Genomic DNA, 15445 nt, shown 5'->3' with positions numbered 1-15445 from the left:
TTTTATGTTTATTTATTTTTGAGACAGAGAGAGACAGAACATTAACGAGGGAGGGTCAGAGAGAGAGGGAGACACAGAATTTGAAGCAGGCTCCAGGCTCTGAGCTGTCAGCACAGAGCCCGACGTGGGGCTCAAACTCACAGACCGTGAGATCATGACCTGAGCCGAAGTCAGAGGCTCAACCGACTGAGCCACCCAGGCACCCCTCCAGATCTCTTTTAAAACTTAATTATCAGAAATGATAGGACGTTACTCTGCCATATTCTGTTGATCATGCAGACTAACTCCGGTGCATTATGGGAAGTAACTACACAGGGTGTTAATACTAGGAGGCAGGGACCATTGCAGACCATCTTGGAGACTGGCTACTACAGGCAGGGAACTTTTTGTTTTTTAAGTAGGCTCCACGCCCAGCACAGGGCTCAAACTCATGACCCTGAGATCAAGAGTCGTATACTCTACGGACTGAGACAGCCAGGCACCCAGCAGTGAACTTTTAATATTCATTTTGTTTAATTTCTAGATCTATCTTTATCTTCATCAGAAATTTGAAGAGGGGAAGCCCAGGCAATTTTTCCTTGTAAAAATAATGGCATTAAAGACTCCTTGCCACATGTTTAAAGTTCATTTGTTTATTTTGAGAGAGAGAGCGAGCAGGGGAGGGCAGAGAGAGAAAATCCCAAGCAGGCTCTGTGCTCTCAGCGTGGACTGAACCACCCTGGTGCCCCCCAAATAAGAGTGTTTTAGAGCTCTTAGTGAGAATTGTAAGGAAATTGCCTTATTTAATGATACATTGTATCCTGGGTACCTAGAGCAGGAGTTAGGTAGAAAATTTGTGATATATTCTGCCAAAATGTATCTTTTGGCAATTAAAATATTCTTAACAAGTAGCTTTTATTTGTTTTGCATTTCCTTCATTTTTTATTGATCTATATTTTATACTGGAAAATATATTTTAATGCTATGAAAGATAACTTGCTTTTTTTTTATTCAGCAGCTTTAGAGTTTATATATGAATACCTAGAAAAGTATAAAAAGGTATTAGTCATTCCATTATATTATGGTTATTCATAGTGTTCTTAGTTGTATTTTGTGTTACTTGTTTCTTAACACCAGAAGGGAAAAGCAGTATTCTAAAACTAAAAAATGTAGGCATACTAGAAAATTTGAGGAAATTTTAGGAAACAGCACTGTATAGACAGTAGTGAGGGAAAACTCAGTGGCGAATGACTCCCTCTTAACAGACGTGATCACCAAAATAGGGTAACCAAAACCAGGCTTTACACATAAACAATATGGAAGAGTCCTACTGATCTTCTCATCTACAAATATATACCTGGGTATCACTTTCAGTGAAAACATATTTATATTTGAAGAACAAAGAAGAAATGTGTAGGATTAAGTGTACTACTGGGTGGTTCAGTCAGTTGAGTGTCCGACTTCGGCTCGGGTTATGATCTCGAACAGAAAATAACGGTAACACATGATGCTGGTTCTGTTGTGATGGTATTGGTATACTCAATGCTCATGGAGGTATAATCTTTTTAAATTTTAGGTGGTAGTCTTCCCCAAGAATTCCATTTTATCACAAGGCAGTAATCCAGAAAAGGAGGGAAATAACATGAAAAATTAGAAAACCATCTAAATACAGGAGAATGGTTAGGTAAATTGTAATACATCATCAGTGCAAGGCAATATGCTGCCATTAGAAGTTATACTGATACTGTGTAAATGTTTTTCATCTTTCACACATTATACATTGACATACCAAATTGTTTTATATGTTATCCAACTCAACATTTCTTGGACTTCAGTTCTGCATATTTAAAACTTAATTCTCATGGATTCCATGTACTGACATAAATAATTTGAATTCTGTAATGCTACTTACATATAAAACAAAACTAGGTAATGCTCCATATACTTAAAAGCACTTATGCTACTATAAAACTGAAACCAATCGGGGTACCTGGGTGGCTCAGTCAGTTAAGCATCTGACTTCAGCTCAGGTCATGATCTCACAGTTTGTGGGTTCGAGCCCCACATCAGGCTCTGTGCTGACCGCTTGCTCACAGCTTGGAGCCTGCTTCAGATTCTGTGTCTCCTTGTCTCTCTGCCCCTCCCCCACTCACGCTTTGTCTCATTCTGTTTCTCAAAAATAAATAAATGTAAAAAAAAATTTTTTTAAATAAATAAAACTGAAACCAATCTATTAATGAAATAATGAGCCAGCAAAATATTAACTGAAAAGATAAATTTAACATAAAAAATGATATTTTGCTGAAACCAGATGTCTACTATCTGTGTAAATATGGTACCATTCCAGCAGGTTCTTTTGAATATGGTAAACCTACACAGCTGGGTACTGTGAGATGACTCACTTCTCATCATGTTGCTGTCTTGTCTACTATGGAATCTTTTTTTTTTTTTTTTTTTTTTTTACCATAGTGATCATGACATCATTTTGTTTTTATTTGACAGTACACCATTTAGTATTACAGTCATCTCTCCGCCCCCCCCCCCCCCCCAATTAACTCAAGCCAAATGAAGTAATGCTATATTGCCAACTAGATTGTTAACACAAACATGGAAGCAAGTACTGAAATCCAGCTTAGGCTTATACCATGACGTGTCTAAAATGAAAATTCAAGGGTGCTTGGCTGGATCAGTTGGTGGAACATGCGACTCTTAATCTCAGGGTCATGAGTTCAAGACCTACATTGGGTGTAGCGGTTACTTTAAAAAAAGAAAGAAAATTGAAAATGAAACCAGGACTTCCTGATTTCTATGAATGTATCAATAGGCCTATGCATCCTAGGTGATTTAACTAGTTATTATTTTAAACTACTGGTTTGTGCTGCTCTAGACTCTGCCACTGGGGGAGAAAAGTGATTTAGTCACTTACTTCCTACTATTAGCCTTCTGTTCCTCACAAGGACCAAACATGGTAAAGGCAAGAGAGAGTAGTTCAGGTGTTCAGCAAGGTAGCAGTGGGGAGGCTTGTGTAGGTGAAGAGGGTAACTGGCAGAGATCCTACTCAGTCTGTGTTGCAACAACTCCCCTTCTCCAGTGCAGAGTTTTAAAGATTTTCACTGTACTGATCTGTGATTTAGGCAGGGATAGTGAGTAAACCTTCAGAAAGGTGACTGCTGGGTCCAGCTTCCCAATTCTGGGCTGATGGAGTGGCTGATAGATATCCTCTCCCTCCTCCCCACGTCCTGCCTTATGACACATGAATCTCTTATTTGTCTTTAGAGAGTTAACTTTCATAATTTCTCAGAGATAATATTATATGAGAATAGATGGTCTTTAAAATACATGATATTCAGTAAATGGTATTGGAATAATCATCTGGAAAAGAAATCTTGTTGCATCAATACTAAAGTAAATTCCAATGGATTAGAGTTAAAAGTAAATAGTGAAACCAATAATTACTATACAGAAACATTGGTTCATGTTTTAAAATTCTTTGTAAAAGATAAGGTCTGAAACAATGTAAGTGTATGACAATAGAAATTGGTTATGTTAATGATAAATCTATACAATGATGTGTCCTGGCCATTAAATATTCTTGAACTGTATTTATTGATACATATGTTATGGAAAGATGCTCATTAGATATTAAGTGAAAAGTGGTTCATTACAGAATTATAAAAGAGCCAAGATCTAATACCGTTTACTAAGCTGTAGATATACTGCTAAGTTAATATTTACTTTTATTTTGTTTGATCTTCATGTATGATCCTGTTTTTTTCATATATATGTATTCAATCACATATATATTCATAGACAAGTTTTCTTATAATACTTTTTAACTGTTTTACTGAGGTATAACTGTCATAAAATGTACATATTTAAAGTATACAGTTTGATCAGTTCAGGCATTTAGACACACTCTTGAAACCATCAATAAAATCAATGTAATAAACATATCTATCACCTCCAAAAGTTTCTTTGAGCCTCCCTGTAATGCTTCCTTCTTTCTTCTTCTTACCTCACCTCTACTAACTGTTCCATTGTCCCCAGAAAACCAGGAATCTGCTTTCTGTCACTAGTTTTCATTTTATAGAATTAAAAAAAAAATTTTTTTTTCAACGTTTATTTATTTTTGGGACAGAGAGAGACAGAGTATGAACGGGGGAGGGGCAGAGAGAGAGGGAGACACAGAATCGGAAACAGGCTCCAGGCTCTGAGCCATCAGCCCAGAGCCCGACGCGGGGCTCGAACTCACGGACTGCAAGATCGTGACCTGGCTGAAGTCGGACTCTTAACCGACTGCGCCACCCAGGCGCCCCAAGAATTTTAAATTTATTTTTATTTTTTTATTTTAGAGAGAGAGCGAGAGTGGGGGAGAGGGGCATAGAGAGAGAGTGGGAATCCCAAACAGGCTCCACACTCAGCATGGAGCCCATGGGCTCAATCTCATGACCCTGGGATCAATCTTAGCCGAAATGAAGAGTCAGACACTCACCTAACTGAGCCATCCAGGCACCCCTCATTTTCCAGAATTTTACTTAATAAAGTCATATAGCATATACTTTTTGGTCTTTTTTTTTTTTTTTTTAACTCAGCATAATTGTTTTGAGACTCATGTATATTGGGCATATCAAAAGTTCATTCCTTTTCATTGCTAAGAAGTATCCTATATCACAGTTTGATGGAACTAACTTACATGCAAATACATTCACCTTTATTATTTAGGAGAATTAATACAACAATTTTCACAAAAATTTTAAAGCAGTAGCATCTTTGTTTCTGTGTAGAAAAAAAACATTGAGCGTGAGTCCTAAATTTGGTGATTGTTGGAAAGGTAATTCTCTTGAGGTGTGAGGATATGCCCAGGAGACAACATGCTGTAGCGCAGATTGAGAAGAAACCTAGGAAGAACCTGGAAAGACATTCTGTATTCGAATATTTCTGGATATATCACGTGAAGGATTACTGTAATGGTAATTCCTGGGAAGTGCTGATTGAAAAGATTATTAAACTAGATATCAGAAGATGCATTGTAATCCCAGTTGTGCCAGCTATATGACATTGATTAAGTCACATCACCTCTCTGAACTTCATATTCTTTACATAAGGGAGGATAAGAACCTTGGGCCTGTCAGGCCTGCTAATTATGTAATGCAGATTGTATTCTAGAGAAGAGTAGCCATCTATCTCATTAAGGGAAGAGAGGGTAGGAGCTGAAATCTAGTGTCCTCTATGACAAGTTGTGTGCCTTAACATGAGGCGTATCTGCTCAGAGCAGAAAGCCTTTTTCAGATTTTCACAGTTGCCTATCTATTCACCAAGCAGTGTACAACCACACTGAGTCTTCCTGGAAGGGAGGAAAGGGGGGTTGAATGAGATGCTTAATTTGCTCCAGGTGCTGTGTAGACCATAGTGGCTCTGTCTATGTCTACCTCACAGGATTGTTACAGAGAACAATGAGATGTGTGTGAAAGTACTTTGAAAAGTACAGTGTTACATAAATATAATGTCTTGATATTTTGCTGTTCATCTGTGGTTTACTTTAGGGTAGATACAACAAGAATTGAATACTCCATTCCTTTAAGAGAAAACTGGGCACTGCCATACTTTGCATGCCAAATTGCTGCACTTACAGGCTATTTAAAAAGCAACTTAAATACTTACGGAGAGGTAAGATACAAACTTCTTTGTCACAGTTAATTTTGATGTATTGCAAATGTATATAATTTTAAAGTTAGTCATATTAACAGGTCAGTGATATTCAGTGAAGCCTAATTACTACATAATAAAGGATATATTTACAGAGTCTTACTATAACACTATTAGTCTAGTCAGATTGATGGGTAAATTATTATTTTTTTAAAGTTTATTTATTTATTTTGAGAGAGGCAGAGACCGTGCCAAGTGAGGGAGCGGCAGAGAGATTGAGAGTGAGAATCCCAAGCAGGCTTCGTGCTGCCAGAGCAGAGGCCCACGTGGGGCTTGAACTCACGAAACCATGAGGTCATGACCTGAGCCAAAACCAACAGTCAGATGCTTAACTGAGCCACCTAGGTGCCCCTGATGGGTAAATTATTTTTAAGAGAAAGGAGATGTTGTATCGTTTCAGTGCAGTTACTTGGCAAATAAATGAAGAGTTTATTATTTTGAAAATTAATCTCTCATTATTTTACCATTTCTTTTCTGTCATATTGATAGCTTTTAGTCATTGCAAGTTAAGAAAATATTAATGAAGATGTATAGAGTGACTACAAATGGCAGCAGTGTTATCTTTTATGGTAGCACCGCATATTTTCTGTTTTTCTGGCAACCACTGCTCTGATTTTTTATCACAATGATTTTGTCATTTTGAAAGGTTATACAAGTGGAATTATATAGTATGTTATCCTTCAAGATTGGCTTTTTTTCTTTTTTTTTTTTTAAATGTTTATTTTTGAGAGAGAGAGAGGGAGAAAGAGAATGAGCAGGGGAAGGGCAGAGAGAGAGGAAGAGAGAGAATCCCAAGCAGTCTCTGTACTGTCAGCACAAAGCCTGACATGGGGATCCATCTCACCAGCTGTGAGATCATGACCTGAGCCGAAATGAAGAGTCGGAAGCTTAACTGACTGAGCCACTCACGTGCCCCAAGATCGGCTTTTTTCATTTAGCCTAATGCCCTTGACATCCACCTAAGTTATTGCATTGTGTCAATAGTTTGCTTATTTTCATTGCTGAGTAGTATTGGAATAGGATGTGTATTTTAATCACATATTTGGTAGTTTGCTTCCCATTCTTGAGTCTAGATCTTGTGATCCCTGTTGCATCAGGCTGTCCAAGCTCAGATCTTTGTGCAGTTATTTGGAGCTATGTAGACATATCTGTGGTTGATTACTGAAATACATTTAATGTGTCAAGTAATATGTGTAAAATAGTTAACAATAAAGGCATAGTTGAAAATGAAGTGAGCAGGGTAAAGGATAGACAAAAGTGCACAGAATTTTGAAAATGTTCAGAGAAAGGAAAAACAGCTAATTGTGCAGATTGTGTTTGGCATATATTTTTTAAAAATCTTTTTTTTTAAGTGTTTGTTTATTTTTAAGAGAGAGAGCGTGCATGAGCAGGGAGAGGCAGAGAGAAGGAGACAGAGGATCTGAAGCAGGCTCCACACTGACAGCGGAGAGCCCGATGTGGGGCTCTGAACTCATGAACTGTGAGATCATGACCTGAGCTGAAGTTGGAGGCTTAACTGACTGAGCCACTCAGGCACCCTCCCCCCCCCCCCCCCCCGCCCATATATTTCTATCTTATTTCACACTGTATATCCTTTAAAGTAGTTTGAGGGTAAACCCGTGGCGTGAGTAATTTGCTTCATTGTACTGTAGCTTTTTCCTAACATCCTTGAAGTAATCTCCACATGCCCAGTAGGTTAGTTAGGCCGGATCTAGACCTGATTTCTGGTACTGTTTTCTCAGGGGATGATGGTTTCAGGTCTGGTTATTAGAGTTCTGGTTGTTCCACATTAGAAGTTTCCAGAACACTTTCTCTTAAAGCTATGGTGATATGAAGAACAGAAGCTTATGTGTTCTATCACATAAGCTAAGCTATGTGTTCTATCACATAAGCTAAGCTGCTAAGCTCTCTAGGCCTTGCAGTTGGTATTCTTTGACCAACTGATAGAATTTTTCCATCTCTTACACTTTGTTTTCTGGTCTTAATCTTATTCAGGGTGCTGGAAAATCTTTATATCTGCTGATGACCTGAAGTATTTCTCATTTTGGAATCTATTATTTTTTAATTTTTAAAAAGTGTGTGGTTTTGTTTTGTTTTTTTTTTTCAGAGAGAGAGAGAGAGACAGAGTGTGAGCAGGGGAGGGGCAGAGAGAGACACAGAATCTGAAGCAAGCACTAGGCTCCAAGCTGTCAGCACAGAGCCTGATGCGGGGCTCGAACTCACGAACTGTGAGATCACGACCTGAGCCAAAGTTGAATGCTGAACCAACTGAGCCACGTAGGCACCCTGAAAGACTTAGTTTTAGAAGAGAGCATGGCTATTAGGTTTCTTGACTAGACTAGACCCTTATTGCCTTTCTCCTTTGCTATTCTTATCAGAACAAAGTCATGTGATACCATGGCTGATGGAGGAATTGGCATAAAAATGCAGATCCCTGGAGGAAGTAGAGGTTGTTAGAAATATGCTAAGGAACAATGGATTTGTCAGACTTGGGTTTCTCACTAAGGGATCACTTGGGAGATAACATTTGGAAAGACAGAATTGATTTTAGCCAGGCAAGGACAAGAAGTCCTTGTGTTTAGTATGTTAGCAGAGGAAAAAAGAGTTTTATATGATTGACAGTACAAGCATTGGGGAAAGGCAAGGGCACACATTTGCTGAGAAGTAATGAAAAAAGAGCAGTGGGCTTTTTTCCTTGGACTGTGGAATAGGCCGAGACATAAACAGACTGTTTAAATGGAAACTCTTAGGGAAATTTGGAAGTGAACATGTTTTGTAGAGTGAATGGAGTTACTTTCACAATACAAAAGCCCATCGCCACGTCTAGCAAAAGCCACCGTTGTCTTATATTTATTACTTTACCTCTTGTGATAAAAGAAAAATATACTGAATTTTTTCCCTTTGTCTTCCTGAAATTCTCAATATGGTTTTGAACTTTGAGGATTTATTTACCTCTGTGTTTTATTTAAGATCTTATTGTTTATGTAAGGATTTAATAATAATTATGTGACTTAAAAACAAAATTTCTAGAATTATATAGCTTAAAGTTGAACTAGTAACAGGGCTGCAACTTTGAGGTAACAACCTCATGGATTTTTATAGTAATAAAGCTACTGATATTTAGTTTCTTTGTTTTGTTTTCCCTAGAGGTTTTGCTACTTGTTGATGAGTGCTTCAACTTACACGTTTATGATGATGTGGGAGTACAGCCACTATCTCTTATTTCTTCAAGCAATATCTCTATTCTTGCTAGATAGTTTTTCACTGGAGCAAAGTGAGAAGGTATTTTGAATTTTAAAATTGTGGTTTTAAATCCGGAGAATAAGTATTTTTATAGTGTCGTATCTTTAGGTAATTTGCCTTTTAAGCTTTATTTTGAAATTTTTGTTGTTTGGGTTTTGTTTGTTTTGTTTTGGGGGGCAGCGGTGGGATTATTTTGAAATGTTTTAATAGGCTCTGACTTACATTTGTACTCAAAAGATTGTTAAACTCATTCTCCCAGCTGTTTAAGGACTTCGAAATTCCCTTCAAGACAGCCTGCTTACCCAAAGTCACCACGTGCTTCTGCTCTTTTGAGCCATTTCTCCTTCCCTTTCTATTTCTTTAAACAAACAAACAAACAAAAAAAGTGAAATATAGAGTATACACAAAAGAGTGTATATACGCTGTGTAAATGTACTATATGGAATAAAACATGACTGACCATCCAGGCCAAGAAATAGAGCATTTGAATACCCAGAAGTCCCGCTTTTAACTGCTTCCAGTCACATCTTGCTCCCTCCCCAACAGAGGTTCACTGTCCTGAGTTTTGTTAATCCTTTCCTCCTGTTTCCTTGTGGTTTTTACCACCTATCTATATATTCCTTAAAACATGCTGAAAATAATGTATTGTTTACTTTTGTCTGATTTGCTTTTGAGATTCGTCCTTGATGATGTACAGACCTATATTTCTTTCATGTTTATGTATTTACACATTCTATTGTTGATGGACATTTCAGGTTTTTTTCCAGTTTATTGTCCATATGACCAATGCTGCTATAAGCATTCTTACCTGGGACATAAGTGTAAGATTTTTCTAGAGTATACACTTCATAGTGGAATTACAAGTCAAAGGATATATGCATATTCAACCTAACCACATACCAAGCCTTTGTCCAGAATGGCTCTATCAGTTTATATAACTGCCTACAGTGGTTAAAGGTTCCCATCAGTATTTGGTTCCTTTTTTTATCTTTATCTTTTTCACTCTTTTCTTATCTTTTATTTATAAACATTTATTAAGTATTTAATATGTTGTCCAAGCCAGAAACTCGTGGGTCTTCTTGCTCTTTCTTTTCTTCATCCTATATATTTAGATGATCCAGAATCCTGATGATACCAACACTTAGGTTAATTGAATTGAGGGTGTTTAACATAAAGAGTCATTAATCAAATACAATGCCATTATCTTATTAATTGAAAGGGTAGTAAGAACCCAAAAGCATCATACAGGAAGCAACTGCAGGAAGCAGTTACCACCACTAGAGTTGGAGCAAAGGGGAGAAATTGGAGTTTTTAAAACTTCAAAACTTAGAAGAGGAACCCCTGTGGAGCTGAAACTCAGGCTTCTAAGGAGGGGCTGCCTCCCAGCTTTGCTGGAGTCTCTGAACTGGAGAAATGGAACCCAGACTTCTGAGAATGGGGGCTCTGTCCAGCTGGCCCTGGGGTCTCCAGGGCAAGAGAATGTGTTAAAGCTGGTCTGTCGAGTGTTGGAGAAGCTGCACATGCATTTAGCTGCTTTAGCTGGAAGGAATTGCTCTAGTGGAGTGAAGAAGTATTGCTGATATGATACTCACAGGAAGTGCAAAGCAGACAGGAAGCCACAAGCTCCTCCCTTCTCCTTCAGCCTTATAATCTCTCTCTAGCATTTCATATTGGCAGAGTTTAAAATAGGGAGCCAACTGGAAAAGCAGAGACCTAGAAAGCAGAGTCCTCAACCCCAGCATTACAAGACAGTGGGTAGAGGGATAGGTTTGGAGCTAAGAGACAGTCACTCAATAACTAGCACACATCTCCGGAACCAGCATCCAAAATCAGGAAGTAGAGTATTTTTAGCGCCTGGAAGATCCCATTGTGCCTTCTCCCAGTCAATGTTTCAGCCTTCCTACAGTGAGGTATTTCTTTTTCTTAATGGCTCTGGCTTTCTAAGAGGCCAGATATTTTTTGTTCTGTTTTTCTTTTTCTTTCTCTTTTTCTTTTCTTTTCTTTTCTTTTCTTTTCTTTTCTTTTCTTTTCCCTTTAATACTCTGTCTTTTGATTTCCTCCCCTAACTAATGTCTATATTTTGTCTTAGTTTTCCCTTTCCAAAAGGAATTAATCTTATGGTAGAGAAAATTACTATATTATTGAATTTTAGAAAAGAAATCTTTTTTTTTTTTTTAGAAAAGAAATCTTCTAAGACAAACAACTTTCTTGGGAGATCTTCTATTAGGATATTGAATTTGACTTTCTTATGCTCACTGTTAAATGGACCAAATCTAAAAATACTGGTCTCTGGTGCTACATTTCATGGCAATGTTTTTACTAGGTGGTGTTTGGGAACTGCTGCTAAAGATTATAATTTTTGATGTATGCAGTTTGATGATGTATAGATGGATTTTAATAACAGGGCAAGCCAAGTAAAATTAAATCAGAGCCTAGGACTAAGATCTTTTCAGTCTGATTTAGATGTCCTTGGTTTTAAAGCTTTTTACTTTGCTTATAAGAGTTGTTTCTAAGAAAATAAGAAATTCATTTCATACCATAACATTAAAAATACAGATTAAACATTTGTATAGTATCTCCTTAATTATAGTAGAGCATTTATTTTGTAACTGGATTATAATAATATAATTGGATACTAATAATAATTATTTATAATCACTCTAAACAAAACCAATGAAAAGATGTGCAATAAGATTAATTTTATTCTCATTCATCTTATTTTGTTTCAACAGGTTCATGAAGTTTATAAAATCTATATATTTTCTCTCTTTCTGGGATATTTACTGCAGTTTGAGAATTCAGCTTTATTGGTGTCTCCTCTATTAAGTTTAGTAGTAGCCTTAATGCTTGCTAAGTGCCTTCAGGTAATAAGAATTGCCTTTTTATCATTCTTGTGGTAAATTTTTTAATTGTTCATTTTTCATGCCTCACTTCTTTGTTCATTGTTGTTTTCCCCACAGCTGAATGTGAAAAAAGGAACTTTTATAGCCAAAATAATGAAAGTGATTAATTTTTACTTGGTGTGTACTCTGACAGTGACACTGAATATTATAATGAAGGTAAATAACTCTGGGTCTGAAATTCATGTAGAAGAGCAAGTTGAATAATGAAAGTACGGGGCTAAATTTTAATGAGCATAATAACTAGCATGGTAATAAAGTTTTTACAGTAAAATTACAAGTTGAACAATGATCATTTTTTCATGAGAATATAGGATTCTGATTCTTTTCTAGATACGCTTAAAAGATACACCTTATTTTCCATTTCATTTAAAATATTAAGTAATATATGGAGTAAATTGAGTAAAAGTGTTCAAAAGAGTATGTCAAGTAAGTCTCCTTGCTTCATAGTTATAGAATGTATTATTTAATTCCTTTTTAATTCATATTTTTTGTTTTATAGTCTTGCTGTGTTTTCAATTTCTAGACAGAAACATATTGCTGTGAGCATAGCTAATAGTTCTTTGTTGTAACTAGTGTTTTTTACTTCCAGATGTTTGTCCCACACAAAGAAAATGGGCACATGCTGAAATTCCTTGAAGTAAAATTTGGATTAAATATGACTAAGTAAGTTTTATTTATTAATTTTTTTAAGTTTATTTATTTTGAGGGAGAGAGAGTGCATGCACAAGTCAGGAAGGGGCAGAGAGGAAAAGAGAGAGAATCCCAGGCAGGCTTGGTGCCATTAGCACAGACACTGACACAGGGCTCAAACCCACAAATTGTGAGTACATGACCTGAGCCGAAACTAGGAATTTGGCTGAAATTGACTGAGCCACTCAGGCACCCCAATAAGTTTTAGATTATATAAAAATTTATCTAGGGGCTCCCAGGTGGGTTGGTTAAGCATGTGACTTTGGCTCAGGTCATGATCTCCTGACTCGTGAATACAAGCCCCGTATCAGGCTCTGTGCTGACAGCTCAGAGCCTGAGCCTACTTCAGCTTCTGTGTCTCCCTGTGTCCCTCACCCCCCCATGCACGTGTGCTCTCTCTCCCTCTCTCTCTCTTTCTCAAAAATAAACATTAAAAAGATTTTTAAAAAATTTGTCTAACTCTATACCACTTAGAAAATATAGAGCAATTGGGGCGCCTGGGTGGCGCAGTCGGTTAAGCGTCCGACTTCAGCCAGGTCACGATCTCATGGTCCGTGAGTTCGAGCCCCGCGTCAGGCTCTGGGCTGATGGCTCAGAGCCTGGAGCCTGTTTCCGATTCTGTGTCTCCCTCTCTGTCTGCCCCTCCCCCGTTCATGCTCTGTCTCTCTCTGTCCCAAAAATAAATAAACGTTGAAAAAAAAAATTAAAAAAAAAAAAAAGAAAATATAGAGCAAAAATAATCCAAGGGGTAGTAGACACTTAATTACATACCACTTAGAAAATAAATAATTTGGAAAATTATAATATCTAGGAGAAATATATTAATATTTTTTCTCATTAAAAGAAATCTCATTTAGGGGCGCCTGGGTGACTCAGTTAAGCGTCCGACTTCAGATCAGGTCACGATCTCACGGTTTGTGAGTTCAAGCCCCACGTCGAGCTCTGTGCTGACAGCTCAGAGCCTGGAGCCTTCTTCGGATTCTGTGTCTCCCTCTCTGTCTCTGCCCCTCCCCTGCTCATGCTCTGTCTCTCTCTGTCTCAAAAATAAATAAAAACATTAAAAAAAAATCTCATTTAGGTGTTTTATAAATTAGATGTACTTAAACCCTAATAGTGCGACAGCATTTGAGAGTATTTTTTCTCTTAATGCAGAACAATGATACAGTCTAAAGTCAGAATAAATTAAAGATTTAAAATAAAGAACCAATGTAATTAAAAAAAATTTTTTTAAATGTTTATTTTTGAGAGCGAGCGAAAGAGAGAGAGTGAGAGAGAGAGAGAGAGAGACAGCATGAATGGGGGAGGGACAGAGAGAGAGAGGGAGACACAGAATCTGAAACAGGCTCCAGGCTCTGAGCTGCAGGGCTCGAACTCAGGAACAGCGAGATCATGACCTAGACTGAAGTCGGACACTTAACCGACTGAGCCATCCAGGAGCCCCAAGAACCAATGTAATTGTAACCACTAAAAATGTTTGCATCAAAAAGAGGTGGGCAGTAAGATACTTATTTCATAGCAAAGAATCTCATTCTGGGATCATAATAGTGGATTAGATCAGAAGCTGATTTTTAAATTCAAGAATAATGTACCTTTTGTTTGTTAAATGCATTTTTAAAATCTAAAGTGAAATAAATGACTTATGCACTGATGGAGTCCACTTGCATAACAGAAAAAATATTTACACATTTTTCTAGTTCTTCTAATATACCTTAGAACCTTATAATTCACTGTGATTACATGGGATTTTAGATGCTGTGCATGGAATTTCATGTTGTGTTATATCACACTTAATAAAGTTTTTGACATGGTTTAAACACTTGAGAAATCTTCTGAAGTTTGTTAAGTCAGGTGTGGATATCTACTGAGGTAAAATGATCCTGTAAGAGGCCATATACTCCATAAGGGCAGGGATCATGTCTTTTTCAGGGATATTTATAGGCCTGACACTTAGGCAATTAGGAAAAATTGGCTATAGATCTCCATAATTGACTAGCCTTTCCCCTGACTTTTTCTTTAACCTTGGAAAACTCTAGAGTTCACAAATAGGATTAAGGGCTGCTTTTGTCTAGCATTTCTTACTTGATGTTATGTAGTGCCCCTTTGTTCAGCATGTCAGGTACTAGATTTGTTTCACTGGGTAATACAATAGGTGTTTTAAGAATAAGGTAGGGTCTCGGGGCGCCTGGGTGGCGCAGTCGGTTAAGCGTCCGACTTCAGCCAGGTCACGATCTCGCGGTCCGTGAGTTCGAGCCCCGCGTCGGGCTCTGGGCTGATGGCTCAGAGCCTGGAGCCTGTTTCCGATTCTGTGTCTCCCTCTCTGTCTGCCCCTCCCCCGTTCATGCTCTGTCTCTCTCTGTCCCAAAAATAAATAAACGTTGAAAAATTAAAAAAAAAAAAAAAGAATAAGGTAGGGTCTCTGTCCTTAAGAATATTGACATCTCACTTGGTAGTTTTTGTACAGTTAATAACATGGGTGGTATGAATAGTAAATGCCTTACACTCACATGTGCCAACCGGGTATTAGGATTTGTAGTTCACCAGAATGTCAGGAAACATTTCTTTTTTTTTTTTTAATATATATTTTTTTAATTTTATTTTTTTTAATTTACGTCCAAATTAGTTAGCATATAGTGCAACAATGATTTCGGGAGTAGATTCCTTAATGCCCCTTACCCATTTAGCCCATCCCCCTTCCCACAACCCCTCCAGTAACCCTCTGTTTGTTCTCTATATTTATGAGTCTCATCTGTTTTATCCCCCTCCCTGTTTTTATTTTATTTTTGTTTCCCTTCCCTTATGTTCATCTGTTTTGTCTCTTAAAGTCCTCATATGAGTAAAGTCATATGATACTTGCCTTTCTCTGACTAATTTTGCTTCGCATAATACCTTTTAGTTCCATCCATGTAGTTGCAAATGGCAAGATT

At 37.4% G+C, this 15445-nt stretch overlaps 1 protein-coding gene across 6 annotated transcripts in view; it reads left to right on the top strand.

The window, feature by feature from the left end:
* The window catches only part of DPY19L4 (dpy-19 like 4), a 68203-nt gene that overhangs the window by 20609 nt on the left and 32149 nt on the right, over positions 1 to 15445 (top strand). For all 6 annotated transcript variants that reach the window (XM_045454190.1, XM_045454189.1, XM_045454188.1 and 3 more), the window contains 5 exons: positions 5523 to 5646; positions 8833 to 8967; positions 11661 to 11792; positions 11889 to 11987; positions 12421 to 12494. In XM_045454190.1, the coding sequence (XP_045310146.1) occupies positions 5523 to 5646; positions 8833 to 8967; positions 11661 to 11792; positions 11889 to 11987; positions 12421 to 12494 (564 nt within the window). The remainder of the gene's footprint in view (positions 1 to 5522; positions 5647 to 8832; positions 8968 to 11660; positions 11793 to 11888; positions 11988 to 12420; positions 12495 to 15445) is intronic.

This window comes from Leopardus geoffroyi, chromosome C3, assembly GCF_018350155.1.
Source record: "Leopardus geoffroyi isolate Oge1 chromosome C3, O.geoffroyi_Oge1_pat1.0, whole genome shotgun sequence".
NCBI classification, from domain to species: domain Eukaryota; kingdom Metazoa; phylum Chordata; class Mammalia; order Carnivora; family Felidae; genus Leopardus; species Leopardus geoffroyi.
The sequence above is the reverse complement of the archived record's forward strand: the minus strand, read 5'-3'. Positions and strand labels throughout refer to the sequence as shown.